This window comes from Bombus vosnesenskii, unplaced genomic scaffold (assembly GCF_011952255.1).
Source record: "Bombus vosnesenskii isolate JDL3184/JDL3185 unplaced genomic scaffold, Bvos_JDL3184-5_v1.1 scf7180000013264, whole genome shotgun sequence".
Taxonomy (NCBI): Eukaryota; Metazoa; Arthropoda; class Insecta; order Hymenoptera; family Apidae; genus Bombus; species Bombus vosnesenskii.
In genome coordinates, this window is record NW_022882924.1 from 1,240,804 (window position 1) to 1,265,731 (window position 24,928).

General features: G+C 43.0%; 1 protein-coding gene across 1 annotated transcript in view; it reads right to left on the reverse strand.

Annotated features, from left to right (window-relative positions):
* Positions 1-1,834: 1,834 nt before the first annotated feature.
* LOC117237633 (tyramine/octopamine receptor) overlaps positions 1,835-24,928 on the reverse strand; it is a 53,273-nt gene continuing 30,179 nt past the window's right edge. Inside the window, exon 3 of the mRNA XM_033501797.1 lies at positions 1,835-3,192. Coding sequence (XP_033357688.1) covers positions 1,967-3,175 — 1,209 coding nt within the window. The 5' untranslated portion in view covers positions 3,176-3,192 and the 3' untranslated portion in view covers positions 1,835-1,966. The remainder of the gene's footprint in view (positions 3,193-24,928) is intronic.

Here is a 24,928-nt window from a genome sequence, read left to right on the forward strand (position 1 = left end):
AGTTTTTCCTCGAAACCTCGACCACGCTCCAAGAAAAATCGACAACAATCAACCACGTTGATCTCGTTACAACGACCCGGCTAACGAGCTCCACTCGTCCATCACATACCCCGTTCTCGATTCTGCGGATATATGTGCGAGATTTTTCTATCGGTACAAAAATTAACCGGTTCGACGATTTCGAACGCTTCCTTTCAAAATTAATAGCAAACCATCACCGATACAAAGAATTGCCTGCGCTTGATAGCTTGAAATTGCTTATCTGATTAAAGACGTAGTTTAACAAATAAAAAAAAAATCCAACCTCGATTTCGTTACAACCGTCGAATCTCGAGATATTTCCAACTGGTTGTCCGATCATGAATCTAGAAGTCTCGGCGACACTTTGTCCGGAAGATTCTTTGAAGAATGCAAGGTCGAACGCGGACGAAGCGAAGCAGCTGACTTTAAACAAAACGTTCTTTTTACGAGGGCTATTTAAGAGAACGATCATCGGCCAAGAGGAAGGTAACCGTGTCTATTGTTCCGCGAATTAATCCCCGCTCGCTTTTGGCTATTAAAAGAGCGCCAGAGAATCTCGAACGGGTTGTATCCGCCTTGTGCACGATCTCATTCGGTAAGTGAGTTACATTACGAGCGCGTATACCACCCTAGGAAACGTATATTCTATCTTCTAAACGTCTTAACCGGAGTCTTGGTCGATTTCGTAGAAAATTTCTATTCGTAAACGCGAATCTCTTTGAGATCGGCAAACGAGAAGAACGCACCGTGGCCGTGTTTCGGTTCTCATGGACGCGTCGTCGCCCAATCCATCGTTTCCACCGTCTCTCGCGTATTATTTTAGAACTCGATCGAACTGGAGAAAAGAAGAGGCGAGAACGTATACGAGACGAATCTCAACTCTTTATCCGCGAGTATCGCGAGAAAAAAGCTGGAAAGCTGCGCGAAGAGGAAATTCGAAAGGCTCGTATTCCCATCGATTCAACGGGCATCTTGAAATTCTTCTGTTCCCTGGGGAGCGATATTTTACGAGGCTCGATAGAAAATGGAACGGTCGAATCTCTACGCGACTCGTACTACTTGAAAACGTTGCCTATTCAATGCATCGGACCGAATCGACTACCTGTTTGGACGAGCCCGACCGACCGATCGAACGAGCGTTAAACGGATCGAATTCCTCGATCTGTACCTTCTCCTGCTGTGATTGTTCGCGAAACGAAGGTCCACTGCGAGTTTGTTCTACGACTTAAAGCACCCAAGTAACGACGCTCGACGAAAGGAAGGAACGATCGCGGCACGATTCAGCTTGGAGATTTCATTTCCTTAAGATTCCTTATCCGCGCGCCTTGTTCCCTCGCTCGCTTTGCAGAATTAATGGAACAACTTTAACGAAACGACCTTTTGCGAGAATATCGCCGGTAAATTAGACTATCGTGCTCGCCGTTTGGTCGCTTGATCTATGCCGCGCGATTGGAACTCGCAGTTTGCTTCGCTCTCGTTATCTCGTCCCGGTAAAATCGACGTTCGTGCCACCGAAAATTCGTCCAACGTCTGTAAATTGCGCACGGCCGTCGCGATACATCGTCGTCCGCGCTATGTACCGATAGATTTTCACCCAGCAAACGCGAAACACGTTTTCCTTCAAACTCTTCCATGACCTCGTCGCATCGCGGAACCGCGAAGCCATATGCCGTTTCGTGGCGCGAAACGAAACGCGAAACGACGATCGTGGTAGCGTGGCTGATCGACCAGCGCATCCGCTTTCGTCGTCCTCGATCTCGGTCCGCAAAAACAGCAGTGGAACTGCGATGGTCGCGTGGTTGTGGTCGTCTTGCTCGACGACCAATCTCAAGCGGGTCGAAGTTTCGCTGTCGTTCGCGGTGCACTCGACGAGCGTAACGGCAACAAGAACGAACAACAATGTCTGTCACAGTCTCGGAATAGAACTAAGCAGCCGGCTCGTGGTTCAACGAATGCGCAGCAGCCTTCTGAACGCTCTTCTATAGTCAAGATTGAAGATCGTGTAGATGAGCGGATTCAGCGCGCTGTTCACGTAACCGAGCCACGTGATGAAGTAGACCATCCGGTCCGATGGACAACAAGCCGGACAGAACGGTACGATCACGTACATGAGGAAGAACGGTAGCCAGCAGACGACGAAAACGCCCATGATCACGCCCAGCGTCCTCGCGGCTCGTCTCTCCTTCGACAACGAGATTCTTTGTCGTTCCTCGATGAATTGATACACGGTGGTGGTTGTCGCCGGTGCTCGGCCACTGGTCGTCCTCCTGGAGGAGGACGTGGTCACGGTGCCGCCACCTCCTATCGTTACCTCGGTCGGTTCGTCGTCGATCAACGATGGTTTGGCGTGCGATCGAGGCGTCGATCTTTCGTTATGGTTGGTTTCCGAACTGACAGACTCTTCCGCGTCGTCTACCTCGCGATGTCTGGTCGATTGCACAGCGTTTATTCTACTTTGCCTGGCTCGTTCTCTCAGTCTTCTTCTCGTCGCTAGGAAGATCTCGAGATACACCAGGCTCATCAACAACAGAGGAATAAAGAACGAGCCTAACGACGAGTAAATCACGTAGCCCTGTCTTCTGGTTAACTGACAGGGTGTCCCTGGCTCCAATTCTTCCGGCCAGTCGTTCCAACCAGCCAAAGGCGGCGAACTGATCGCACCGGACAATATCCACACGCCCGCTATCGTCGCTAGAACCCTCTTCAGCGTTCGTTTCTGCGCGTAATTGATAGGATCGGTGATCGCCCAGTAACGATCGAGCGCGATCGCGCACAGATTCAGTATGCTCGCGGTGCAACAGAGCACGTCGCAGGTTAACCACAATTTACAAAGGTGTATACCGAAGATCCACTTGCCCAGAAGAAGATAGGCGACGTTGAAAGGCATCACTAAGATGGCGACCGCGAGATCGGCGACCGCCAGCGAGACGATGAAGAAGTTCTGAACGATTCGCAGAGGTCTGTAGGTGAACACACTGAGGATCACCAACGCGTTGCCGAGCACCGTGGTGAGAACGAGGAAGCCTAGCGCCAAAGAGGCGGCTGCGGCTTCCCAAACTGGCAAGTTTGATCCTGTTTCCTCTTCCGGCAGGCCGCAGCCTGTTACCTCGTAGTCTTCGGTCATCGTGCCGCCTGATTCTCCGCTCGAATTCATGTTGTCGAGCCTGCTCCCTGCAACAATAGATCCTCGTTAGCGTAAGAAGAACGGATATTGTATCCGTCCGATGATCAACCAAGGGCGTGCAAGCTTCTTCTCGCGTGATTAACGTTAAATTCGTGTCGCTATCGCGTTATCGGTTTGCGATCGTTTGTCAAAGAAATAAGTAAAACTGGTGTGTTTCGCGCGATATCTTTTCGAATTATCAGGCGAGCACGATTAATTATCGCGTCGCGATTAATTTTGCAATTTGTGCATTTTGCAGCGTTTGCGAGAGTAGAATTATAAAATTAACGATTCCGCGAAATTAACGGTAAAAGTAAAGGTTCTGGTGCGAAATACGTGTATTTTTATAGACGTTCGTTAACGTCGATGATTATACAAGGAACGTCCATTGTTGGCGTTCGTTGCGAAGTAGCGGATCCCTTTTTAACCCGTGAAACTCGTAATAGCGAAAAGGATCTAATTTATGATATCCTCGGGTATATGTTTCTTTCTCTCTCTTATGCTAACAGGATTAAAACTGAACTACTTTCCCAAAAGCTTTCCTCCATATTCTGCTGAAGAATTTTTTTAACGCTTTATCGTTAAAAATATAGCGCTGCGAAAGGACAAGCGGGTTGCATGGGAACGTTAACGATGAAAATGAAATTGCTCGTTGGCGCGGTATTTCACACAACACCGAGAAATCGCCCGATGTGTACGCGTATCGTAAGGTTTAAGATCGATCTCGGAACGCATCGTTCAAGCATTCTCTCGGAATTAGTTTGAGAAACCGTGATGCATCGTTTGTTCGCTGGAATCGTTGCGATTGCTTGCGTCCCTGTCGTCGATCAAAGTGCTCGGCTGCACGCTTTGGCTACCTTTGAAAAGAGCGATACAACGGCACTCGATGTTGCGTTTCAAAGTAATCGTTTCGTTTGAAGGGCCATATAGAAAATAACGGGAAAGAGCTACATGGCGGCGGTTTTAAGTGCCTCCGTAAATCCTGGCAACGCCGACACAGGCAGCAGTGTATTTTCCCTTTTATAGAGTCTCGTCGTTTGCATTCGCTTGTTTTTTCTTCCCGCGGTGCGGTGTAGGATTTTATACGCGATGGTTCAAAGCGATCTAAGCGCGGACGAACGTAATCCCTGATCTACGTGACGCTAGAATTTCGCTGATAGCTCGCGCAAGCTTGCCACGCGTCTCAGCCTTCGTCGCGTAGATATCTTCGTTTCACATCGCGTCACCAACAACTTTCAAACGCGTTCCTTCGCCTATTTGCCGGCTGACTAGTTGCAGAGTTCGTTTCTCAGGCAACTTGCGACCACTTTCTTTCTATCAACGAGCAAAGTTTCAGCAGGGGACGCTAACGAGATTTAACGCGTGCTAACTCGCGTTTCTTCGTTCGACGAAGGAGCGTTCGTTAACGGAAAAGAATAATCCGGTGGGAAACGATTAACCAGACGGAAGCGAGTAACAGAATGGCGAAATAACAGCCTCGGCGAACAAAGAGATAAGAAGAGGGCGAGAGAAAGAAGAGATAGACACGGTACTTTGAATGGTATTTTCTCTGGAAATTGTCGCAGAGATACACACGCACGGGATAATCAGCTTGGAAAACAAAAGATCTGAAAACACGAGAACGCAGCTATTTAAGAGGAGGATTAAACGATTGTCGCGGCTCGTTTTAACGCACCGCTATTTCCCGTGGCTTGTGCAGCCACACCAGCACCAAGGTTACAACGATGGTTGCACGGTGAAATTCACAAGTACCTTGTCGAGCGATTCGTTTCCGTTTAGAACGCAACAAATTCCGCGGCTATTCGCCATAAGCGGTTGTACGCTGGCTGACCAACGTACGCCCTCCGTTCGATTTATCTGTTAGTACGCAACCACGCGCGGAACGTGCGATATTTCGTCCACCGGTCATTAGAAATTTAAATTAACCGCGTGGAACGATAAGAATTTTCAAACAGAACGCGACACCTCCTCTTCGTTCGTTGCCCGTTACGCCGCAAAAGGAAATGCCGAGTATCTCTCGGCGGGGAAAAAACGAAGCATCTCCGAGCTATAAGTAATCTGCTCGTTCAAGGGGATACAGTTTCTTGGAAAAAATGCTGAGAGGTATTAAAAACCGAGAGAAAGAGAGAGAGAGAGAGAGAGAGGAAAAGTATTGTATATTTAGACGATACTATACCTTTATGAAGGTATATAATTAGCGTACTTGGTGTCTTCTATTTTCATGGAATCCTGTAGCCAATTTTCTCCTTCGAGCCACCTGCTCCTTAAACTCGAACGAACACGTTCGTTGGTTATCAATGTGGCTCGGTTTGCCAGCAATTTTTCTATACCGGAAAATTTATCGAATTTCATCTTCGAGCCAGCGTTGTCGAAAGAGATGGTACGCGTAAAACCAGAAGGTTGTGACATCAAAGAAGAAAGTACGATTAATTTCTGTCGATTTCATGTTCCGATTCTTCGTTGTTTCGTTGCTCGGGAACCGTATTATCGTAAGCAATGATCCATGGCGAAATGAAGGCACGCTTCGTCTGCTGGAATCGCGCGGAATTCAATCTGTTCTTTAAGATGGAGAATGCGATATCGCCAGGGAAACGTTAATAGATTCCGTGGCGTGTTACATTTCGATCGATATTTGAAACGGCCCGGAGATTCATTCTCTCGCCCATCTTGTTCCCTTCGCTCAAATACACCTGCTGACAGACCGAGAATAATGAATAAAAATAGCTGCAAGCTGGAACACGCGCGCCCCGTTCGTCGCTCGTCCGATATCTCGCGGCGCCAAACACCGCGTATCTAGAATTTTCCTCGATATTTACGTGTCCTCGGTAAATCTTCTTCCCGTGTTCGTTACGCGTCCATCGTACGAGCTCGCCGTGATACAAAGGAACGCGAAAGTGTAACGCGTAATTCGTTCGCTGATCACGTTCCTCGCCACCTGTCGCGCGTAAACAAAGTTTCTCGAGAGTTTAGAAAGGAAGCGCTGGGAAAAATGTACGTATTAGGCTGGGCGCATATGAAATGTTGCTTTTAATAAAATAAAGCTTCGGGCGAATGTGCATGGTTTTTCTCGAGCGTGGCAAATTTAATTAAAATAGCTGTATTATCCCAGAATTGTACAAAGTTGTTGGGTATTCTTCATCTACCGAGATAATTTGCCGCACTCGGAGATACCGTCTGGATGGAATAGACGATGCCTTTGATCTTCTGCGAATCAGAGATTTATGTTTCCAGCTACTTTCGCCTCGCTGTTCTCAAACTGAAACTCGTGCAAGAACAACGCAGAAACATTTGGACCATTCGCCATCACCGATAATGATAATTCGACTGTTTCGTTGTAATAAATCTTTTTAATATCGAATATATATGTGTCGGGTTAAGGTTGGAATTTTGGGCGTTTGACGAACCTTCGCTCGAATTTGCCATCGCGGTTATAGCTGATATTTATTGGTACAAATGTGGTTATTACAAGAGGCTACAAACAATAGCGGCGATCGGATGGTGGAGATGTCGATGACAACGAACTCAGGTTCCACGGTCCACGGGATGACGAGTGCCAACGTAATACACGATTCGGATAACTCTCTCGATAACTCAATCAGCAATTCGCCCAACGACTAACTAACTAACTAACTAACTAATTCGTAATCCAAATGGAACTACCCTTATATAGTCCTTTTCCCACTCCTTGGGTCGATCTCTGTTTTTGAGGAGAGCCGCACGACTATTTTCTACTTCCGTTATTACACGTCCCTCCCGTGACCGTGGGTACGTTCGGTGACTCATTACGTCACCTCGAGCCCAAATCCATCGTCATAAACCTTAAGTGCCCGCGTAACTGCTTTTTCGTTTATTGCTCAAATGTCGATGTCGCAAACATCTGGATCGGGGTATTGGGTTTTTTCGAGCATTCTAAAGAAAGGTCCCGATGTCCCTTCATCTCCGACATATACATATAATTTTCTTATTTTTCAACGAGGTCGATAATCCGCGAGATGATATTCGCTGGACAGATTCGAGCTTCGAAAGGCACGACTCTTGAAACGCGCGAACCTGACAGGAAAATCTTCGTGCACCCTAAAGGTCGTTAGAGCAATCTTTATCCTTTTATCTTTAAAAGGATAAAGACCAGTTTACTCGATGAACGTTTTAGCCTCGATAAAGACGCGATGTTCGAAGAGAGAAGCAATCGAGATCGAAGGTGAAATCGAGCATTCGTGTCTTAGCGGGATGGAAGCGTGAACCCGAAATGGATAAAGAAATTCGTTCTACTAGCTTTTGAGGATCGTCGGAATCCTCGTAGCGAGCCGGCCGGATAATACAAAACGGATCGAGCGAAACAGCCGTTTCTACTTTCTCGGAATCAACGATCCGACCAAGCACCTTTTTCTCGCTATATACATAGAGATAAAGAAACGTACGTAAGAGACATTTCGATTCGACGAGCTTTTTATCCGAAACACCGTTTGGTTGCGAGTTCCGAGGGTGAAACGATGCCATTATCGAGCGCGAGTTAGTCGCTCGAGCGATAAACTTCAAGTTCTTGTTCGAAGATCTTCGAGGCATGGTGCACAGTTAGGCTTTTTGTTCGTCCTTGCACGGAAATGTCAATCGATTCGAGTTTGCGCGCCCTTTCGCTTTCATCGACGAGGAAATGGAAAATGTGCGTTATACAGGATGTTCGGTAATTGGTAGGAAATCGGGCGATAAAAGAACGATGCTTTCGTAAAATCGTTTCTCTCGAGGACTATGCCTCGCACGCAAACGCTTCCTTTTTACATTTTCCACTTATCTTCTCACGGGGAATCGCACTTTGCTCGGGCCAACCACCAATTACCAGCCACTCTGTATATTATACGTCACCGTGGTCGGGATTAATCGAAATTACACTCGTAAGTGGCGCACAGGCTTTTTGTCGTTAACATTCCCGTTTTCCTTTGGTAAAAAGAGAGGAAACGGTCGACCGGTGTTGTTTTTCCCGGCGAGAAATGAACTTCGAGCAAGTCGAAGTGCTGTGCAAACAGGACGACGCGTCGCTTCCTTGTCTTCGTAATTTTTAATACTCTCTGCCGACTCTCGTATTCTCTTTCTCTCCTTCTTTCTCTCTTCCTCTCTCTAACCTCGTTACCAAAGAGGGAAGAGAATCGATCTCTCCGCTTGCCGACCATGGAACTCGATTGCAGGTGAAGTCGAACCCGCGAGTCGTCTTACCGTTTAATTAAAGTCAGACTGACGTCCGATGAAGATTAATTCGATTATATTCTCGCGAGATCGAATTGATTTTATCGAAGGAGGAATAACCAAAGACGAATTTCTATATCGAATGGATATCTTCTTTCCCTTTTTCTTCGGGCCTCGTTTACTTCCGGCAACAAAGCAAATCAAAGTTTGCCGGAGCAATCGCAAGATGAAAGTTGAAACGATGTAACGCGTTCTATCCAGCGACACCTTCGGGGAACAACGGCGGTGCCGGCTGAAGGGACGCTCGAGAAAGTACTTAAATCCGTAATGAGCGGAGGATGGAGCAGCGCGTGATATCGAGCGAACAGAAATGTGTGCCGGAGTGACGATACGACAGGTGTGATAAATGGTGGACCGATTGAACTGTGAAGCACGAGCAAACGACCGTTACAAGTAGCGAGGACCTATGTTCCATAGACAGACACGAATCTCAAAGATAAATGGAGAGAAAAGCGCGTGCGAGGATAAAATTGTATAGAAGATAAAATAAACGAGTGGAAGAAATACGAAAGAAAAAAAGAAAAACGAGGAAATTTGTGGTTACGCAAGAGGAGAAGATGAGAGGCTGAAGAGGCAGAGACTGCACATCGTGCGCTGCGTGCAAGTATCTTGCAAAAAGACGGACTGAGCGCGAGAGATGGCGAAACGTAGCGAATACTAAGCGGCTGTAAGCGCATCTCGTACGTGTTACAATTCGTCGTTGATAAATCGTGCGAAACTCGGCAAAACTGTTTGGTTTACCACCGTGACTCTTAGTAGGTTTTACCATAAACGATAACGCTGTTATTTTAGCAACGCTGAAACTTGCTAACCAGTTCGGTTCGTATAGTTAGGAGACACGTTTCTGTGAAATCGGTGCCCAAACTTATCTCTCTTTTTGCACAGCGTTGAAGATATTTCTCGACTCGGTTCGAGCGTCTACTGCTTCTACGTCCAAACTTCTACTTTCTGCTTGTTTCGTGTCATTATCCCGAACAGTTTTCTCACCTGTACACTCCTAAATCATCCTCGTGAGAAGAAGTTCAAATTCGAGCAACAGCTCGATCGATTTGATTCGAACGTAGCCCTACCGCTTACGATGCTTTCCCCTCGCTTTCTACCTTGCTCCAAACGATTCTCTGACGTATATTCCTAAATAATTCTGCCGGCAGAATTGGAATTCGAGCGAGAGTTGCCGTGCTCCGCGTTACCTTCGCTATCTCGAATACTTTGACTACTATAACTCCCAAGGTTTATTAATATTTTATCACGGTACATAACCCAGTTACTAGCATCTTTGCGTGGAGTCCCGGTGAAAGCGTTACACCTTGCCTATCTCCCGAAGCTCCCTATCAAAACTCCCTATATATAACGTTCTCCTACGGTTCACTCGTAATAGCTCGGCGATAAAATCGGATGTGGATTCGCGAATCTATAAGAACGATCTATGCAGCCGTGAACGCAGTACGCTGCTACCTGAACACGCGGTACACGCAAACCACGTGAGTGTTTGAACGAAACGGCTTTCTGTGGGACCCGATCGTAATTTACTTTGGCCAGGGAGCCGACAAAGTTTCGACGAGGGCGGTTCCATTAGCAGTGCCCTCACGTTCCACGTGTAATCCGCCAATACCGCGCGCGCGACTTTAGATTTCCCGCTAATTTACCGTCTCGCTGTACTTCCGATGTAAATGGTTCGGACGGCTCGTAACTGCCTAGACCACTACGGTAACACGAACGCGGAACGTCCACGTGTAACCTCGTTTGAATCGTTACGTTGCGTCACGAGCATCATAATCTGCATGCAAACTCATTATTTCCGGCGAAAGCTGTTTCACCGTTGGTAAAAGCTGGTCGATCCCTGTAGATCGAGTCGTAATCGAAAAATTAGATGTCCCTCGGTTTAACAGTACGCAAGAAAACGAAAATAAGCGTTCGAGCAAGCGCGAATAATTGCCATGGTCGAGTTCAAATATAAATTTCGTTACGATTTAATTCGCCAGCGATTAAAGTTTAATCGATGATACCGATAATATTGGTATTGCAGAGATTTTTACTCGATTTCATTATTATTCCATTGTTTAATCATTGCTCCAAACAAGAGAAAGAGAGAGAGATTTCTATTCATAACTTAATGCAAATTTTCATTCCAGTTATGCTTATAAATCAAAATTAATCATACAGAGAATATTCGAGCATATTTCGTCCTCGCTCTCGTTACACCGATGAATATAAAACACTGTTTTTGCCACGAATTAAAACAGTTGATAAAGTTCGTTGGCTCGAGTATAATGCTACGCGTGCATACCATGCATATGTAATCATTTGTTCGGCTAAAATTGTTACCCCTTTATGACGATAATAATGTCAAATTATTTTGAAACGCGAGGACATACGATAGAGACACAACGATAGATGGTACTTTTCCTTTTTCTCTTCATCTCTCGTCAGCTTTTGTCAGAAGAGAATAACGCGCGAGAGCATTTTCACCAAGGCATTCGCTTGTTTGTTCCATTACGCGAGATCAGCCAAGTTTCCTAGAAACAGGAGGCGTGCAAGAAAAGGGAACAAGGATCCGTGGTTTTTAATAATTTTCTTCTAAAAGGTGCGACTCTTTCTCAAAAGTAGGTAAAAAAAGAGTAACCTTTCCGAAACGATAGCCCCGTTTCACCGTTGATATTACCACCAGGATAAAACCACAGACCAGACGAAACATAAACTCGAGGATTCGTGGGATTTCGTGTCACGCGCGCTGAGATAAGAATCGTGAAAAACTCGATAGTTTTGTCTTTGGGAATTCGCAGCACGAGTTCGACAATTACGAATATTGCTGCGTCGATTAAATATTAGTATACAATATTATTTTCTTCGAATAAACATTATCTACCGAGGCTACCTAAAAGCTGTATCAATCCATCGAAAGACAACATTGCGTCCACGCAACGTTTCATTTTCAATTATTTGTCGATCGACTTACGCGATCAAATTCTGTTTTCTAATATTATTATTGAGATATGTATAATTTAGTGTGCTACGCTAGATTAGCAGCGTAGTAGTGACCCGCGTATGTGAATGTGAATGTGTGGAAGCGTGTGCGTGTGCGGCGTCTCGAGAACAAAAGAACGTAAACTGTTCGATTAACAGTCTGGTATGGAAGATGGTGAGACAAAGAAAATGTTGAGACGCGTGTAAGTGCGTATCGATGAATATCTTTGAAATCGTTTATCAAATAAATATATAACTACTTTCATATAAATTCTAAGTGTAAACTTAATGTTCCTATACCATTATTTCGGCAATTAAGATCCAAAATTCTCAACAATTATGACTATGAAAGAAGGATGAAACATTCACTTCGTATTTCTGTCGTTGGTGTTTCTTCCATGTGTATTCTACGATCGTATGAGAGTCAAAGATATCGAAGCAAATATCCATAACGTTATGCGAAACTATATCGTTCGATTGTTAATAGATCGACATGCATAAATGTGAGCGTTAACAACAAGCAAACACGACACGTCAAGGGAAACTTGATTCGCGAGCACAGCTTCGAATCAAAGGATGGATCGCGTGTCTGCCACTATTACTTGTTTACCGATTGGGTAAATGCAATCCCGAATATGGTAATTGAAGCGTTAATAGATATCAGATTATCAAGCACGATACCGCTGCAAACTTTCCATGCGTGTGATTGCGTTTAATTCGTGATTCTCTGCGAGTAATTAAGCCGCACATATACCACTCTCCGAAGTTATTTAATCGAGAATAGTTCCGATTTCACCTGCCGTTTTCATGGGTTGTTACATCAACGAGGAAATCGTGTCGAACCATTTACGCAAAAAGATTCGATCGAGTTGATTCGAATTACAAGTAGAAGAACCAACGATAGTTGTAAGATTGCCTTTGCTCGATTATCGGACTCGTCCTTGTTTTCTCACTGATCGATGTTCTTATTTTGCCACGAAGGTACATTCTGAACGCAACTTTCGTGATAAACGAGAAGGCAAATTCGTCGGGACTCGAGAAATCCCGTTTTCACGATGTTCGCGAAAGATTTTCCTCGTTATCTGTCCGTTCGTGTCCGGTTAATCTAACTGTAATAAAATAATCGCCGTTTCGCTCAGTCTTTAATCCACTTAATTGCTTCGTTCAAAGCTGCACGTCTAAATTAGACTCTCCTTGAAAGCAGCTCGACCAACACACCGCTATCATAATACGGAATAATTGAACGATCTACTACGCGTTAAAGCTCGTTTGTTACTGTTCCAATATTTGACCAGTGTGTTTCGAATTCCTAGACGATTTAACGCGAATTTAACGCAGGAAGGTTATTGACGGAAGACTCGTTGAAGTTGATCGAACAAAACGGTCCATGAATTAAACATAAATACGAATATTCCACCGTAATACAGAAAACGTTCGTGGTAAACTTTTATGAATAAATTATGCAAAACGTTTATTTGTCTACGTTAAAAGAATCACACTAACTAATAACGTAGAGTTTAATGTATTTTAATGGTCGCGGATAATTCGGCCACGTATCGATCTTTCCTTTAAATTGCCCTTACGAACCTGCACGAAAACGAGCCTAGAATCTAAAACAAGATTCAAAGTATTTTAAGGATGTTCGCTACAGTCGAGATCGAACGGGCCAAAGGAAAAATTCACCGATGCCAAGAAAACGTTGGTTGCGGAAAATTTCAGCGAGTCCCGATGGAACCAGACGTTCTTCGTCGCCCGACATTTATGACGCGCGAAATGTTAATTAAGTCGACGGAAGAGAAACTTTTCTGTCCCAAAGGTTCCGCTCGAACGCGCTACGACTCGCGAAATAGAGAAAACTATGAGAATAGAAAGGGTGAAAATGACCCCGGAACGAGTTCAAAAATTGGCCCGTGCAGACGCGCGTTCGATTTCAGCCGATAACGCGGCTCTTCGTCGAAAATATATGGCTATAAACGGTTTCTTCTCAAACCGAACGAATCCAGTTAGTTTTTATCGGCATTTTCGTCAGAGGATCGAACGATGAAATTAAGCGAATTAAATTCACGAAACGGTGCCGCTTCGTTGTTTTTCCGCGCGAACATCGAACGGTGTTTTCAAACGAAAAGAATCGTCTCTGAGTATAACGCGTTTCGTGTTAACTTTCCATTTGCTTCACATGTTGAATAACATGTTGTTACACATCGTTACCACGTGTTTCTAACACGTAACTAGCGATTATAGTAATTCGAGCCTTCGACTAGGCTCTAGAATATCGCGACGAATTGTCCAATTTTTGAGGAGGTTAATTTCTGGAAAGAAAAATTCTACGATGTCTGCGGTAACTTCTCGGTCAGAATGGCGAGGCACTTGGAAGAATTTCCTTCTATCGTCCGATATGCTTCCATCTCTTAACGTCTTATTTCATTTTCGCGATAGCAGCCGGACGTTTCTCGATCTTTCTTTCTCTCGAAATTTCACAGATTCTATAGGATTAATAGGAAGATCCCCGGACAATGCGATTTCAATACAGTCGGTCGTCCTAAGAACTTTGATGGAGTGTTACGCATCCAACGTCGCGTCTCATAGAGCAAGTCGTCCCCGGAAGGTGCAATTATCCCGGGATTAAAGAGGAGCTTTGACAACTAAAACTTTCTCACGATCATTTTCTCGTTCACCCACCGCGCATCGCCGATTCCTTCCATTTTCAATTTCCGCGGACAACCGCTAACATCACTCTTACTCGGCATCTTGCTTCTTCAGCTACGAATCGATCGCCAACCGAACGAAAGATCCATTCGCGAAGCTCGCTCGATCAACTTCTCGTTTTATCGTCGATCTTAACCTTTCGCGCTCTGAATTTTATTTCAATTTCATTGCCAGCAGCTCGCAACGCTTTTAAGTGTTTTATTTGAAATTTACTTTAGCTAAGAAACAAGACAATTTAAATGAATAAAGGAAGAAACGAATTCGCTGAAATACCAATTTTATTCACACTATTGTTGTATTTTGTAATTCTTAAGCGTATGATATATCTTTTTTTCTTTAATTTATTAAAATTTACAATCAATTCTCGCATTGAGAATTTTCAGTAATTTTTCTGGCGTGGCGCAATGACATGGCTAAATATTTATAATAAGTTAATACTTATTATAGACAAGTGTAATTTATAAGTATTATAAATAAGTAAATGTTAATTAATTTAGATAACTAATTGAATCTAGCGTTTAGGTCCAGCGGGTAGTGTCTCTTCAGCCTGCGGATCTGGTCCGACGTATCAAGTAGTCCAGTATGATATATCTTGAAACAACTTCCAGGATGCAATCCTGGTTTTCTCTCGCGCGTTTCACAAGAAAAGGTGGGACTGAAAGAATGTCGAGTGGGATTCGACAAAGGAGCCGCTGAGATAAAAAGCTGATGTCGACTCACACTCGACGTAGGAGTGTTAAGGGTTAAAGCATTCGAAGGGTCGTGGATTCTTGTAAGATCCGATGAAATCGTTGTCGGTCGTACGCAGAAATAATGGAAACGATGAAAGTAAGAGCACGAACGATGGGAACGATTCGTTGCAACGATTCATAACGGGTGTAGATCGTAATCAAGGCTCGTTGCAAGTTCGTGGAAAACTAGCGGAAAACAGGTCCTGTATGGGAACATTTTGTTGGAATAACGGTATACTATTTTGTTCGATAGTATTTTCGGGTGGTAGGGCGCGTTCTGCATATAATGAATAATACAATGCGAAATTGGTGGAATTAGCATGGAAATGTATCGCATAGTAGGAAATCGGAATGTTCGAAGCTCGTCTGAATTTTTCATCTATCGCGCAAACATCGGTCGTATATTCGGCGAATGAATTGCACGAGCAGCTATTATGCTTGATCCTAGTCGACGATAACAATTGTTACGCGAGAAGTTTTCGACAGCAATGCGAAATATAGCTGGCAACATAATGAATAATGAATCACGAGAGGGATGCAGATCGCAGACAATTATAAATCATCTGATATATATTGGCTCCGTCAGTTGCGACGTTCTCCAAGCTTGCAGCAATCGAATTTCCTTAATTTTACTTAACGTAGAGAACGAACTGTCTCTCCATTGCGAACGTTGTTTCAAACCGATAAATCTTGTTTATTATTTCCTACATGACCATTGTACCGATTGACAAGTTCGATGGAAAAGCGATACGATTTTATCTTTTTCTTTTTTAATCAGATAAATACGGTTCTTTTATTAGATTCTAACGTTAATTTTCATAATATAATTGTTTTGTAATTACGTAAAAGTATTGTAGTATCGTGGACAAAAAGGTCTACGAGATATCGGGTAAACCATAAACAATGTCGCGAGAGCCGAAGCGCCGTCGGGCCCATCAACGTGTGGTCGGTCCTTCGATTGAATAATTTCGTAGAAAAGGCCCAAGTGACCCTGGCCAAACACGAGAGTGTTTGCGAGTCTAAGAAAAGACAAAGGGATGCTAGAACAGGCAGTGTCGGTGGAGAAGCGAGAGAGTGCGAATCGAGAAGTCAGAGAGTGCGAGTTGCGTCGTCGAGATAGTGTTGCTAGTGTAACATCAAGCAAATCTCAATGCACAACAGAGACCAGGCCACACACCGAGGGCAAGATAGCATGCAGATGTCTACGCATCCTTACTGCGTGCCCTCAATAGTCTTAATTAAGGACATAGTTAAGTCATAGTTAAGGTCCTTCAAGACCAAACAAGTACCTGTAGGAAGCGTAGTTGCTGCCAGGTGAAAAGAGAATTCGCGTTTCGTCCCGGGACAACCGGTGGACTCGTCAGTAAGGCTATGCCAGGTAGTCCCTGCCTTAGACGTAGACGGAACCTCGTTAGGTGCGGTATTTGTACCGTGACACCGTATATTCGACCGCTAGCGAGACAGACAGACTCGTTGTCGTCGTAGTAGTGTTGGCGGTTGGTACCCGCGGATCTTTTGTTTCAGGTTTCCTTTACATTTATTGTTTGCTACGGATTGACACGGGAAAGTTAGTTTTCCTCGCGTTTGGTATCTTCCTATGGCAACTTTCTCTCGAGGTGGCTAAAACCCTTGCTGTTCCACTAACCTTCTTATTATCCAATCGGAAGCGGTGTCTAGTGCCCTCATTTTCCTAACCAAAATTGTCATCAACAAATCCGATGGTCCCGTGTCCTTAGACACACCCACCCTTAGCTTTCCCCAGACACAGGATCGTCAGTAAAACTTCACTCAGTCTCTATCTTTGGAATAGTCGACACCTTTTACCCAGTTTCTACCCTTAGACCGGTCGCGTACTTAGCGTATCAGTGTAACTAGGTTTTACATAAGGTTGTTGCAGTGTATTGTGATTTACGTGTGTTGATTCGGTGTATATTCCATTGCGATTGCTGAATTCGTAATAAAGTTTAATTAAGGGAAAATTGATAGTTGTGTTACGACCCAGCTATTTTATTTTATCATCCAACCCTCAACTTTACGTGACACTAGCGTTGTCGTGAGAGTGTGATCCGCGTGAGAGAGCGTTTGATCCGTTGTGACGAGAGTTGCGAATTAACTATTGAGTTGTCTAGATTATGGCACGTTATTGTGATTAGTTCACGTTAAACAAGCATCGTTCTTCTGTTTAATCAACATCTGTACAATCCATTTATTGTAAATAAATCATCATCGATAACAATATCTTATTTCCGATACTACAGTATCTACTACGAAACGATACAAAAATACCTTGATCCGATTAATTATTACGTAAATGTAGCATTAACGTACAATAAATGTAGCAGTGTGCAAATATTCGTATAGCCAGTATAACATGCGCGTTTATTTAGTGAATTGAATTTAGCGAATATTATAAATTTTCAAAGTTCCAATGTAGAGAACCGTCAGAAACGTCCTCCGAGTATTCGACTTAACACGCAGTTGCTGAAATTCAAGATTTTCTCATCTGTATCACATGCTCCCTGAACCCTTCAATTAATTCATCTAAACGACCATCAAATCCTCTTTGCATAATCCTTGCAATCAGAACTAAAGCAGCTATTACTCTCGTTCCCTATCCCAGACCAAATATCAATCTGCGAAACGCGAACGCGATTACGAACACAACCGAGCACGATCTCGCGTGCAACGATAACGACTTCCGGTTACAAGCAAAGTGGAAGGTGCGTAAGCTTTCAGAATTTGGCTATGAATTTACGATGCTATACGACCTTTCTCGGCTACGCTTACTGCGCGACATCAATGTAAACGTTAACGAAACGTTATGATTGCCATGTTCGATCGATCGATCGTGGTTTTCCATCGACCGCGCGGAACAACGCAGGATGATACCGAACGCTAGCTTTCGAAAGTCTTTTACAGCCGTACAACTATTTAACAAATTACAACGAGAGCGTAGCCAATTAAACATTGCGGACGGTAGCGCGGTACTGGCGTTGATTTATCGCCCTGAAACAAATATACTTGTTCGTTCATAATGATGAACCCATCGTGGTATTTGCCATGGAAAACAAGGGAAAGGGAGTGCGATAGACGAAGAGAATGAGAAAGAAAGTAATCCAGTTAATCGCAACAGTGCGTCCTAAGCGGGCGAAACGTTGTTTCTAACGTCGTTGCATTGGCATAATCTGTTCGAGTGACAAACTTCCAGACTATCTCTATGCTCGTGTCTACGATTGACTCGATAATGAATGTCCGGAGGAAGTAACGAGGAAACTACGGGGACGAATTTTAAAGAGTGAGTAGTGGCTGAGCCGAATCTGGTCTCTCTGTTTAGCCGACTCGTTCGAAACAGTCGGCGATTTTCATCGAATCGTTTGGAATTCATTTCCTCTGAAGCGAGGAAAAAAAGAAAAACTTTCTGTTTATTCGGTATCCCTCTGTTTTCCTCGGTTTTTCCTCCAGAAACGTTCCGTCTCTCTTTTAGGGAGAGGAATACGCGCTCCTAAAAAAATATGGAACGTCCCGTTATTACCAGCGCTACGAGGTAACGAGATTTTTACTATTTATGTGCTCGAATCAAGATGTCTTGGCAGATGTACAACGCCATCGTGAATTCCTCTCTCTCTCTCTCTCTCTCTCTTTTTCTCTCTTCCTCTCTCTCCGCGCTATCTACGGGTAAAAGTTGGTTGCGGAGGTGACACGCGGAATTTGTTAAAAGTACGGTAAATCACGTAGCCAGCAGCTGAAACATCCTTCCAAACTTCTGACGGACATTATAAACTGCGCAAAACAACCGCAATTCCCTGTCGCGAGACACAGATGTTCAGACGTCCTGGTCTTATCACGCAGCGTCGCAAAAATGAACTTTCGTGTTTCGATACACTGGCGATCTTGTATTCTGCACTTTGCCAAAGTTACGAGACTTTCATCGTCACAGGATCTTTCTCTAACTCGCGAAGAATCCAATGACAAATGTAAATCATAGGAAACAAGGCGACGAAGTGGAGATTCAGCGGAAATTCATGATTCGCCGCGTGGAAACAATATTCGGGGAATATTTTCAAAATTCAGAATAGAAATGACTGTTTGGAGATAGTAAAGCGAGATTTAGCAGTTTTGTAGCTGTGTACACTCCCGTTCATACGTTTCCTGCAAATTCCGCACAATTTTTTAATTCCGTGTAAATTTCGCACAACGTTTAATTTCGTACGAGGGGTGACAGTCTGTTTAAACGATTAACCGGCCATGATTTTGCAGTTAGCCGAGACGATTATATGATAATCAGTAAAAGCTGTTTCTCTAAATAACGAGAGAAGTATAATGAATTGAGAATTATACGTATTTATCCTCGCAATTCCTTAAATTTAAATCTCATCGAAAAGCTTCGTTTGAAACAGCTGCAACACTCGGAAAACTTACCTAAAATTTCAACCAAAATGTGGAATTAGTTAAGAACGAATACGATAGAAAAATTAATAATATTTTCAAAGGATAGTGGTTGAATCGTGTGGTTTAAACGACGAGATAACTCGATGTTGAAACCGTCAAATATACAGGGTGGTTGGTAACTGGTGGTACAGGCGGAAAGGGGGTGATTCTACGCGAAAAAAGAAGTCGAAAATATAGAATAAAAATTTTTCGTTCGAGGCTTTGTTTCCGAGAAAATCGACTGTGAATTTTCGCTCGGTACGCGTGCGGTACGTTATAACGGATCTCACTGTAGATCGTTGTCTCGATGGAAAAATTAAAAAAAAAAATTAAAAAGAAAATTTTTATTCTATATTTTCGATCTCTTTTTTTCGCGTAGAATCACCCCCTTTCCGCTTGTACCACCAGTTACCAACCACTCTGTATTTTAAAATAATTATTAAATACAAGAGAATGTTCGCTAAGACGCTCAGTACTAACTGATTCGCCAAAGACTGTGTATCGATCGCTAATAAAATCGCTCGAGACCGAGATTGAAAAATTGTTCACCTTACGATCGCGTTCGTTTATTTATAATGGTCGGGGGAGTATCGGAAAATTGAAATTTGACTTTGTTCGACGGTTGCACGTAGCGGCAACATTGTTTTGCCTGGAATTTATTTATTATTAGATTATGTGTGTCCTAACGATGTTGATACTCCGAGGTAAAATAACAACATGATTCGAATTACCGTGTAGCTCGTGTGCCGCTACGTATAATATTTCATTAAATCAATAATAGCGAGAATTGGTTAAAATTATCGTAAATAAAAATGAGATTTTTATTATAACGTCGAACCTATGAATCCCTTATTTGACTTCCGTAAGATTCCATCATTTCTATACATCTTTCCACAAGATTCAAATCAGATAATAATTTTGCAATAGCTTTCTAATCGTTGCGAGAATAATCTCACTATCTGGAAATGTCCTACCATTTACAAACAGATACGTACGGGGAATCTGCAAATACTGTTACCATTTTCGAGTAACCCTGCACCAAAAACAGTGAGAGGCCCTGCAGCTCGTTCTGAACCTAAAGTTCAAGTCCTTACGACCTCGTGGATTTAATAGGGACAGTGAGACATAAAACACGCGGTTGCTAAACATGGGAAAAGCAGCACATTCGTGCAGGAGAAACCTTCTGCACAAGATTGGTAACCCAGGTCGGACAAATCCGTTCTGTTATAGTCCGCGAGAGCGATATACCGACGTCGTAAAATCGGTTCGGAGTTACGGTTTACATGTTTCGAGGATCGAAATTTTTACTATTACTATTTTACGGTCTCCTTATATCGCTTATACCAAGTATACTGAATTTCAGGTCTACCTTTATATCATTGAAACGATTTTTGCTCTAATGAAAGAGATAGCAAACGAAGCGTAACTTTTTAAAGACATTTTTTTTTTGTTTATTATTATTTACAATCAATTCTCGCATTGAGAATTTTCAGTAATTTTTTCTGGCGTGGCTCAGTGACACGGCTAAATATTTATAGTAAGTTAATACTTATTATAGACAAGTATAATTTATAAGTATTATAAATAAGTAAATATTAATTAATTTAGATATCTAATTAAATCTAGCGTTTAGATCTAGCGGGTAGTGTCTCTTCACGGATCTCTCCTGCGAATCTAGTCCGTCGTATCAAGTGATCCAGCAATTAGGGGATTTCTATGTTTGTTGACTCTTTTGCCATATCTGTCGCTATATTTTGCTATTTCCTCTTTGGCTGTGGGTATCTTGAGGTCGCGATGTATTAGTTCGTTGGTGACATACCAAACTGCATTTATAATGGATCTTAGCGTTTTCGATTGGACGCGTTGAAGTATTTCAATGGTGGAATTACTTGCTGTTCCCCATAGTTGGATTCCGTATGTCCAGACAGGTTTTATTACGGTCTTATAGAGGGTAATTTTATTCTGTGTGCTTTTTAAAGACATTAGGGCGAAAGACCGTGTCGAAAAAAGAAACGCGTAAATGTTTGAAGTAGAAAAGTGGAGAAGTTTTCAAGAATATCGAGAAAATCAAAAATTCCGTACGTATAATTCTCGTTTCGTAAGAAACGCGTCCCTGTAATACCCGAGACTCTTGGAAGTGAAATCGATCAATTCCACTTTTCGTCAAAATCTCGATTTCATTATTCGCGCGAATATTGAATTTCCAAGAAAACGGATTACCTATTTCCCTAAATTGACTTATCGCGAGAACATGATATAAATAGTAATAAATTTGAAAGGAAGAAATTCCAGAATTATTTCTAATATCTATATCATTTTTATCTCTATCGTCCCTATTTCTTATTTCATCTTCGCAACCTCGTTAATCATCTTTCTAATTTACAGAGTTGCTCGGTATGATTCGCGAACGACGTTGTTTCGTGTTGTTTTGTAGCTTGATGATCGACGTTTATTTTAAACGCGTGTTCCACTGTGCATCCTCAATGTGTCGTTTGTGTCTTTCTCCTCTCTAGTCTCCATGATCTTTGATGTTCTTCAAAGGATGACAATTATGTAATACGTTAATTATGCTGCGACTCGTGCGATGTTGCAGTGTGTAGCCTTAATAGCGAAAGGTCCGTGAGGCGTGAGATAAGCTCGCGTAATCAAAGCATTCCATTTCACGTAACTTGGCGTGATATGGCATGGCATGGCGTGACGCGGCCAAGTATGTTTCTGCATTCATGCACTTTTGAACGTACTCCCTTGTTCCTTGAGGGTCACACAACCTCCGAGCACGATAAAGGGGCTAGAAATTTTCAAGGACTGCTCGAAACTTTTCAAATTCCGGCCAGTTTCTTGCCTAGCAATAAACGTCCCACTAAAGGGATAATTGCGAATCCCGAGCTTTCCGTTAATCGTAACTCGAAGCCCACGATTTATAACGAAAAACGTTTCGTTTATAGAAAAAGGAGGAAGAAAAATTTCTTCGACTATCGATTTAATTAACACTGTGAGGCTGATACGGTTTCGTTTAACTCGAATCCTTGTCCATCGAGATAAAATACTAATCGCAAGGTTCAAGGCTGAAAAGAGAAAGATTTCTTATTGTTAGTCTCTCGAAAATTTCTTTTCCCGCTGGTAACGAGATTGCGCTCTATTCGAATATTTAGATTAAGATTAATTTGCAAATTATTTAGACGAAGAAGTAATATTCGACCTGAATCGATCAAACCCTCGGAGGGTTCATCGAAGAACGTTTGAATACGACGAACGAGAATTACTTAGGGAAATTAGTTGATTAACAAGACAGGAACTTTGACGCTATGCTTCGGTTACGATATAACGTAACACGTAATAAATCATTCCGATAAATCTTTCCGATGATCTTAAAACATCCTTTATAGGTGTTGCAGCCCTCGACCCGTGAACGAAATCGCTATAAAAATTCATGCGCGATTGACACCGTTGTTTAACGTAATTTTAGATAACGCTTACATAATCTATCGCAGCTGTTTGCATGCTCGTGTGAAAACCCGTACTGGACTCGGCCAGTTTGCTAATTATCGCATAATCTAAAGCGAGCAACTCGCGTGCAAAGCGAAACTGGCTTAATGAGTCCCCCGAGAAAAGTAGGAAAGAATCAAGGACGATCGTTGGATCGAACACTGACAACTTGGCTCTGACATTTTCGTTGCTCGAGACGAACAAAACCCCCGTGTTTCATCGCCATTCTCCATCATCGTTTTTCCCACGTTATCTCTCGAAAAACCTAACTGTTCGACTAAAGAGGAAGAAAAGTCACGATCGAATCTTCCTTTGACCATGACGAAGTATCGAGACGAGACGAAGAAGCCCGGAAACAACGTCGAGGAGGACGATTTAACGTTACTGAGAATCTGATTTTGCGCGAACGAACGAACTGTGAGATTCGAGTTTCCACGAAATGCCGGTTTCCAGTTCGAACGGTCCATCTGTACCGCGGAAAAGTTTTCCTAAATCTCCTAAGGAATCGGCTAGACTCGCTTTCCTTCGCTCTCTTTCCGCACGCAGTCGCGATAAATTTCGTTATCGGAAATGTACAGAAACTTTCCAACAACTTTCAAATTACCGTCTTACTTCCGGCAATCAACGGTCGTCGGATTATTACACGAACGTTCTTCCACCGAGAAAAGTATTTCAGTATAAACTTAGTTCCGTGTAATTTGTATAAATTAACTTGTCACGCACTTCTACGTTCGTTTAATGATAATTTAAGTGGCTTATGGGATAACAATTTTCAATCGCCGTAGAAAAAAGAAACGTGTAGCGCCAAAGCATGGATTACAAAACATCTAAAGTTAAATCTGTTACGGGCTTCCAATTTCCGTAGTTGAATCTTGCTTTTTTTAATAAACGAAGAGACTTCTAACCATCTGTCTGCAACCTTATTTTTCCTGACGTCGTTTGCATACTGGGTTGTTCGAGTTCATGCGGTCTTTTTCTAGGTTTCTGTGTTCTAAAAAAATGCAAAAGAATTCTTGATAGCTGCTGCAAGTTTGTAGAATATCATCCGATAACTTTTATCGCTACGTGTTACCTTGATTTTCTGAAAAAATTACTTGAAATTGCTTAATTTTCTGGTTAAAAACGAGACGCAAATGTTCTAACAAATTCTCCCAAGAGATTCAAATAAAATTACGCGTATAAATAATTCTTTTGTTTCTTCCTCAAAGTCAAGAAATTTATCAACGACCAGAGATATAGGAAAAATGCTAGAAAATCCCGTATTCCTTTACTTATAATCGAATAATCGAAAGAAAGGAATATCATCGGCTCGTTTACCTTGACGCCTGTTTATATGGCGTAAATCATAAAGTGACGCACGAACGAGAAAACGAACGAAACAGTCGCGTACAATGACAGTTGGAGTTCTTGGGTCTTCACGGACGGAAGGAGCATCATACTTCGTGAATTTTCTAGCGACGTGACTTTTATGAAACGTTACGTTCGAAGGATACGCGGGCAAAACGTTACACGCCGCGACGCGAACCATAATCTTTTCTTTTCTTCTTCTTGACGACACCGGTTTCTCCTTTTACAATTACGCGACGCCGGAACAACCAACGCTAGCATTGCTCGTACTCTCTCGCCCGTGAAAACACTCGCCGACAGTGCAGGCGAATTGTGTATTCTTCGCCCGCGACTCGTCCAACGCACGCGAATTTTTTACGGCAGGCCGAGAAAGGTGGAAAAATGGTACTTTCGTGTTTCGAGTCTGCACTCTTTATTCTTTTGCACTTCCATTTAAACGTACTCGTTACTTTCGTCAAGAAGATGACTTCCTCTTCCGTATTTTATTATACAGGTCGATACGTTTACAAAGACCGTGTATACACAGCAACTCGTTATCTGTGCGTCTCGTTACCTCTACGTCACTTACGTCTCGGTCAGAGTTCCGTCTCGCTGCGATCTCACTTACAAATCGGTCTACCTTTCGATATTAAGCGAAACGCAAAGAAATTTGCCGCGTCTCGTCGACCAGAGACGATACGTTTTCCAAATAACCAGGCTGCATGGAGGAAGAATCCGCGGGAGAATGGAAGAAGCTTTGCCAGTTACACTGCGCAGGCTTTAATACACTGATCTCCTAGGAGTGGCTTCTCCCTTGTGTTATGTCTATTATGAGCATTCTATTTCTTTTTTCTCTTCTTTTCTC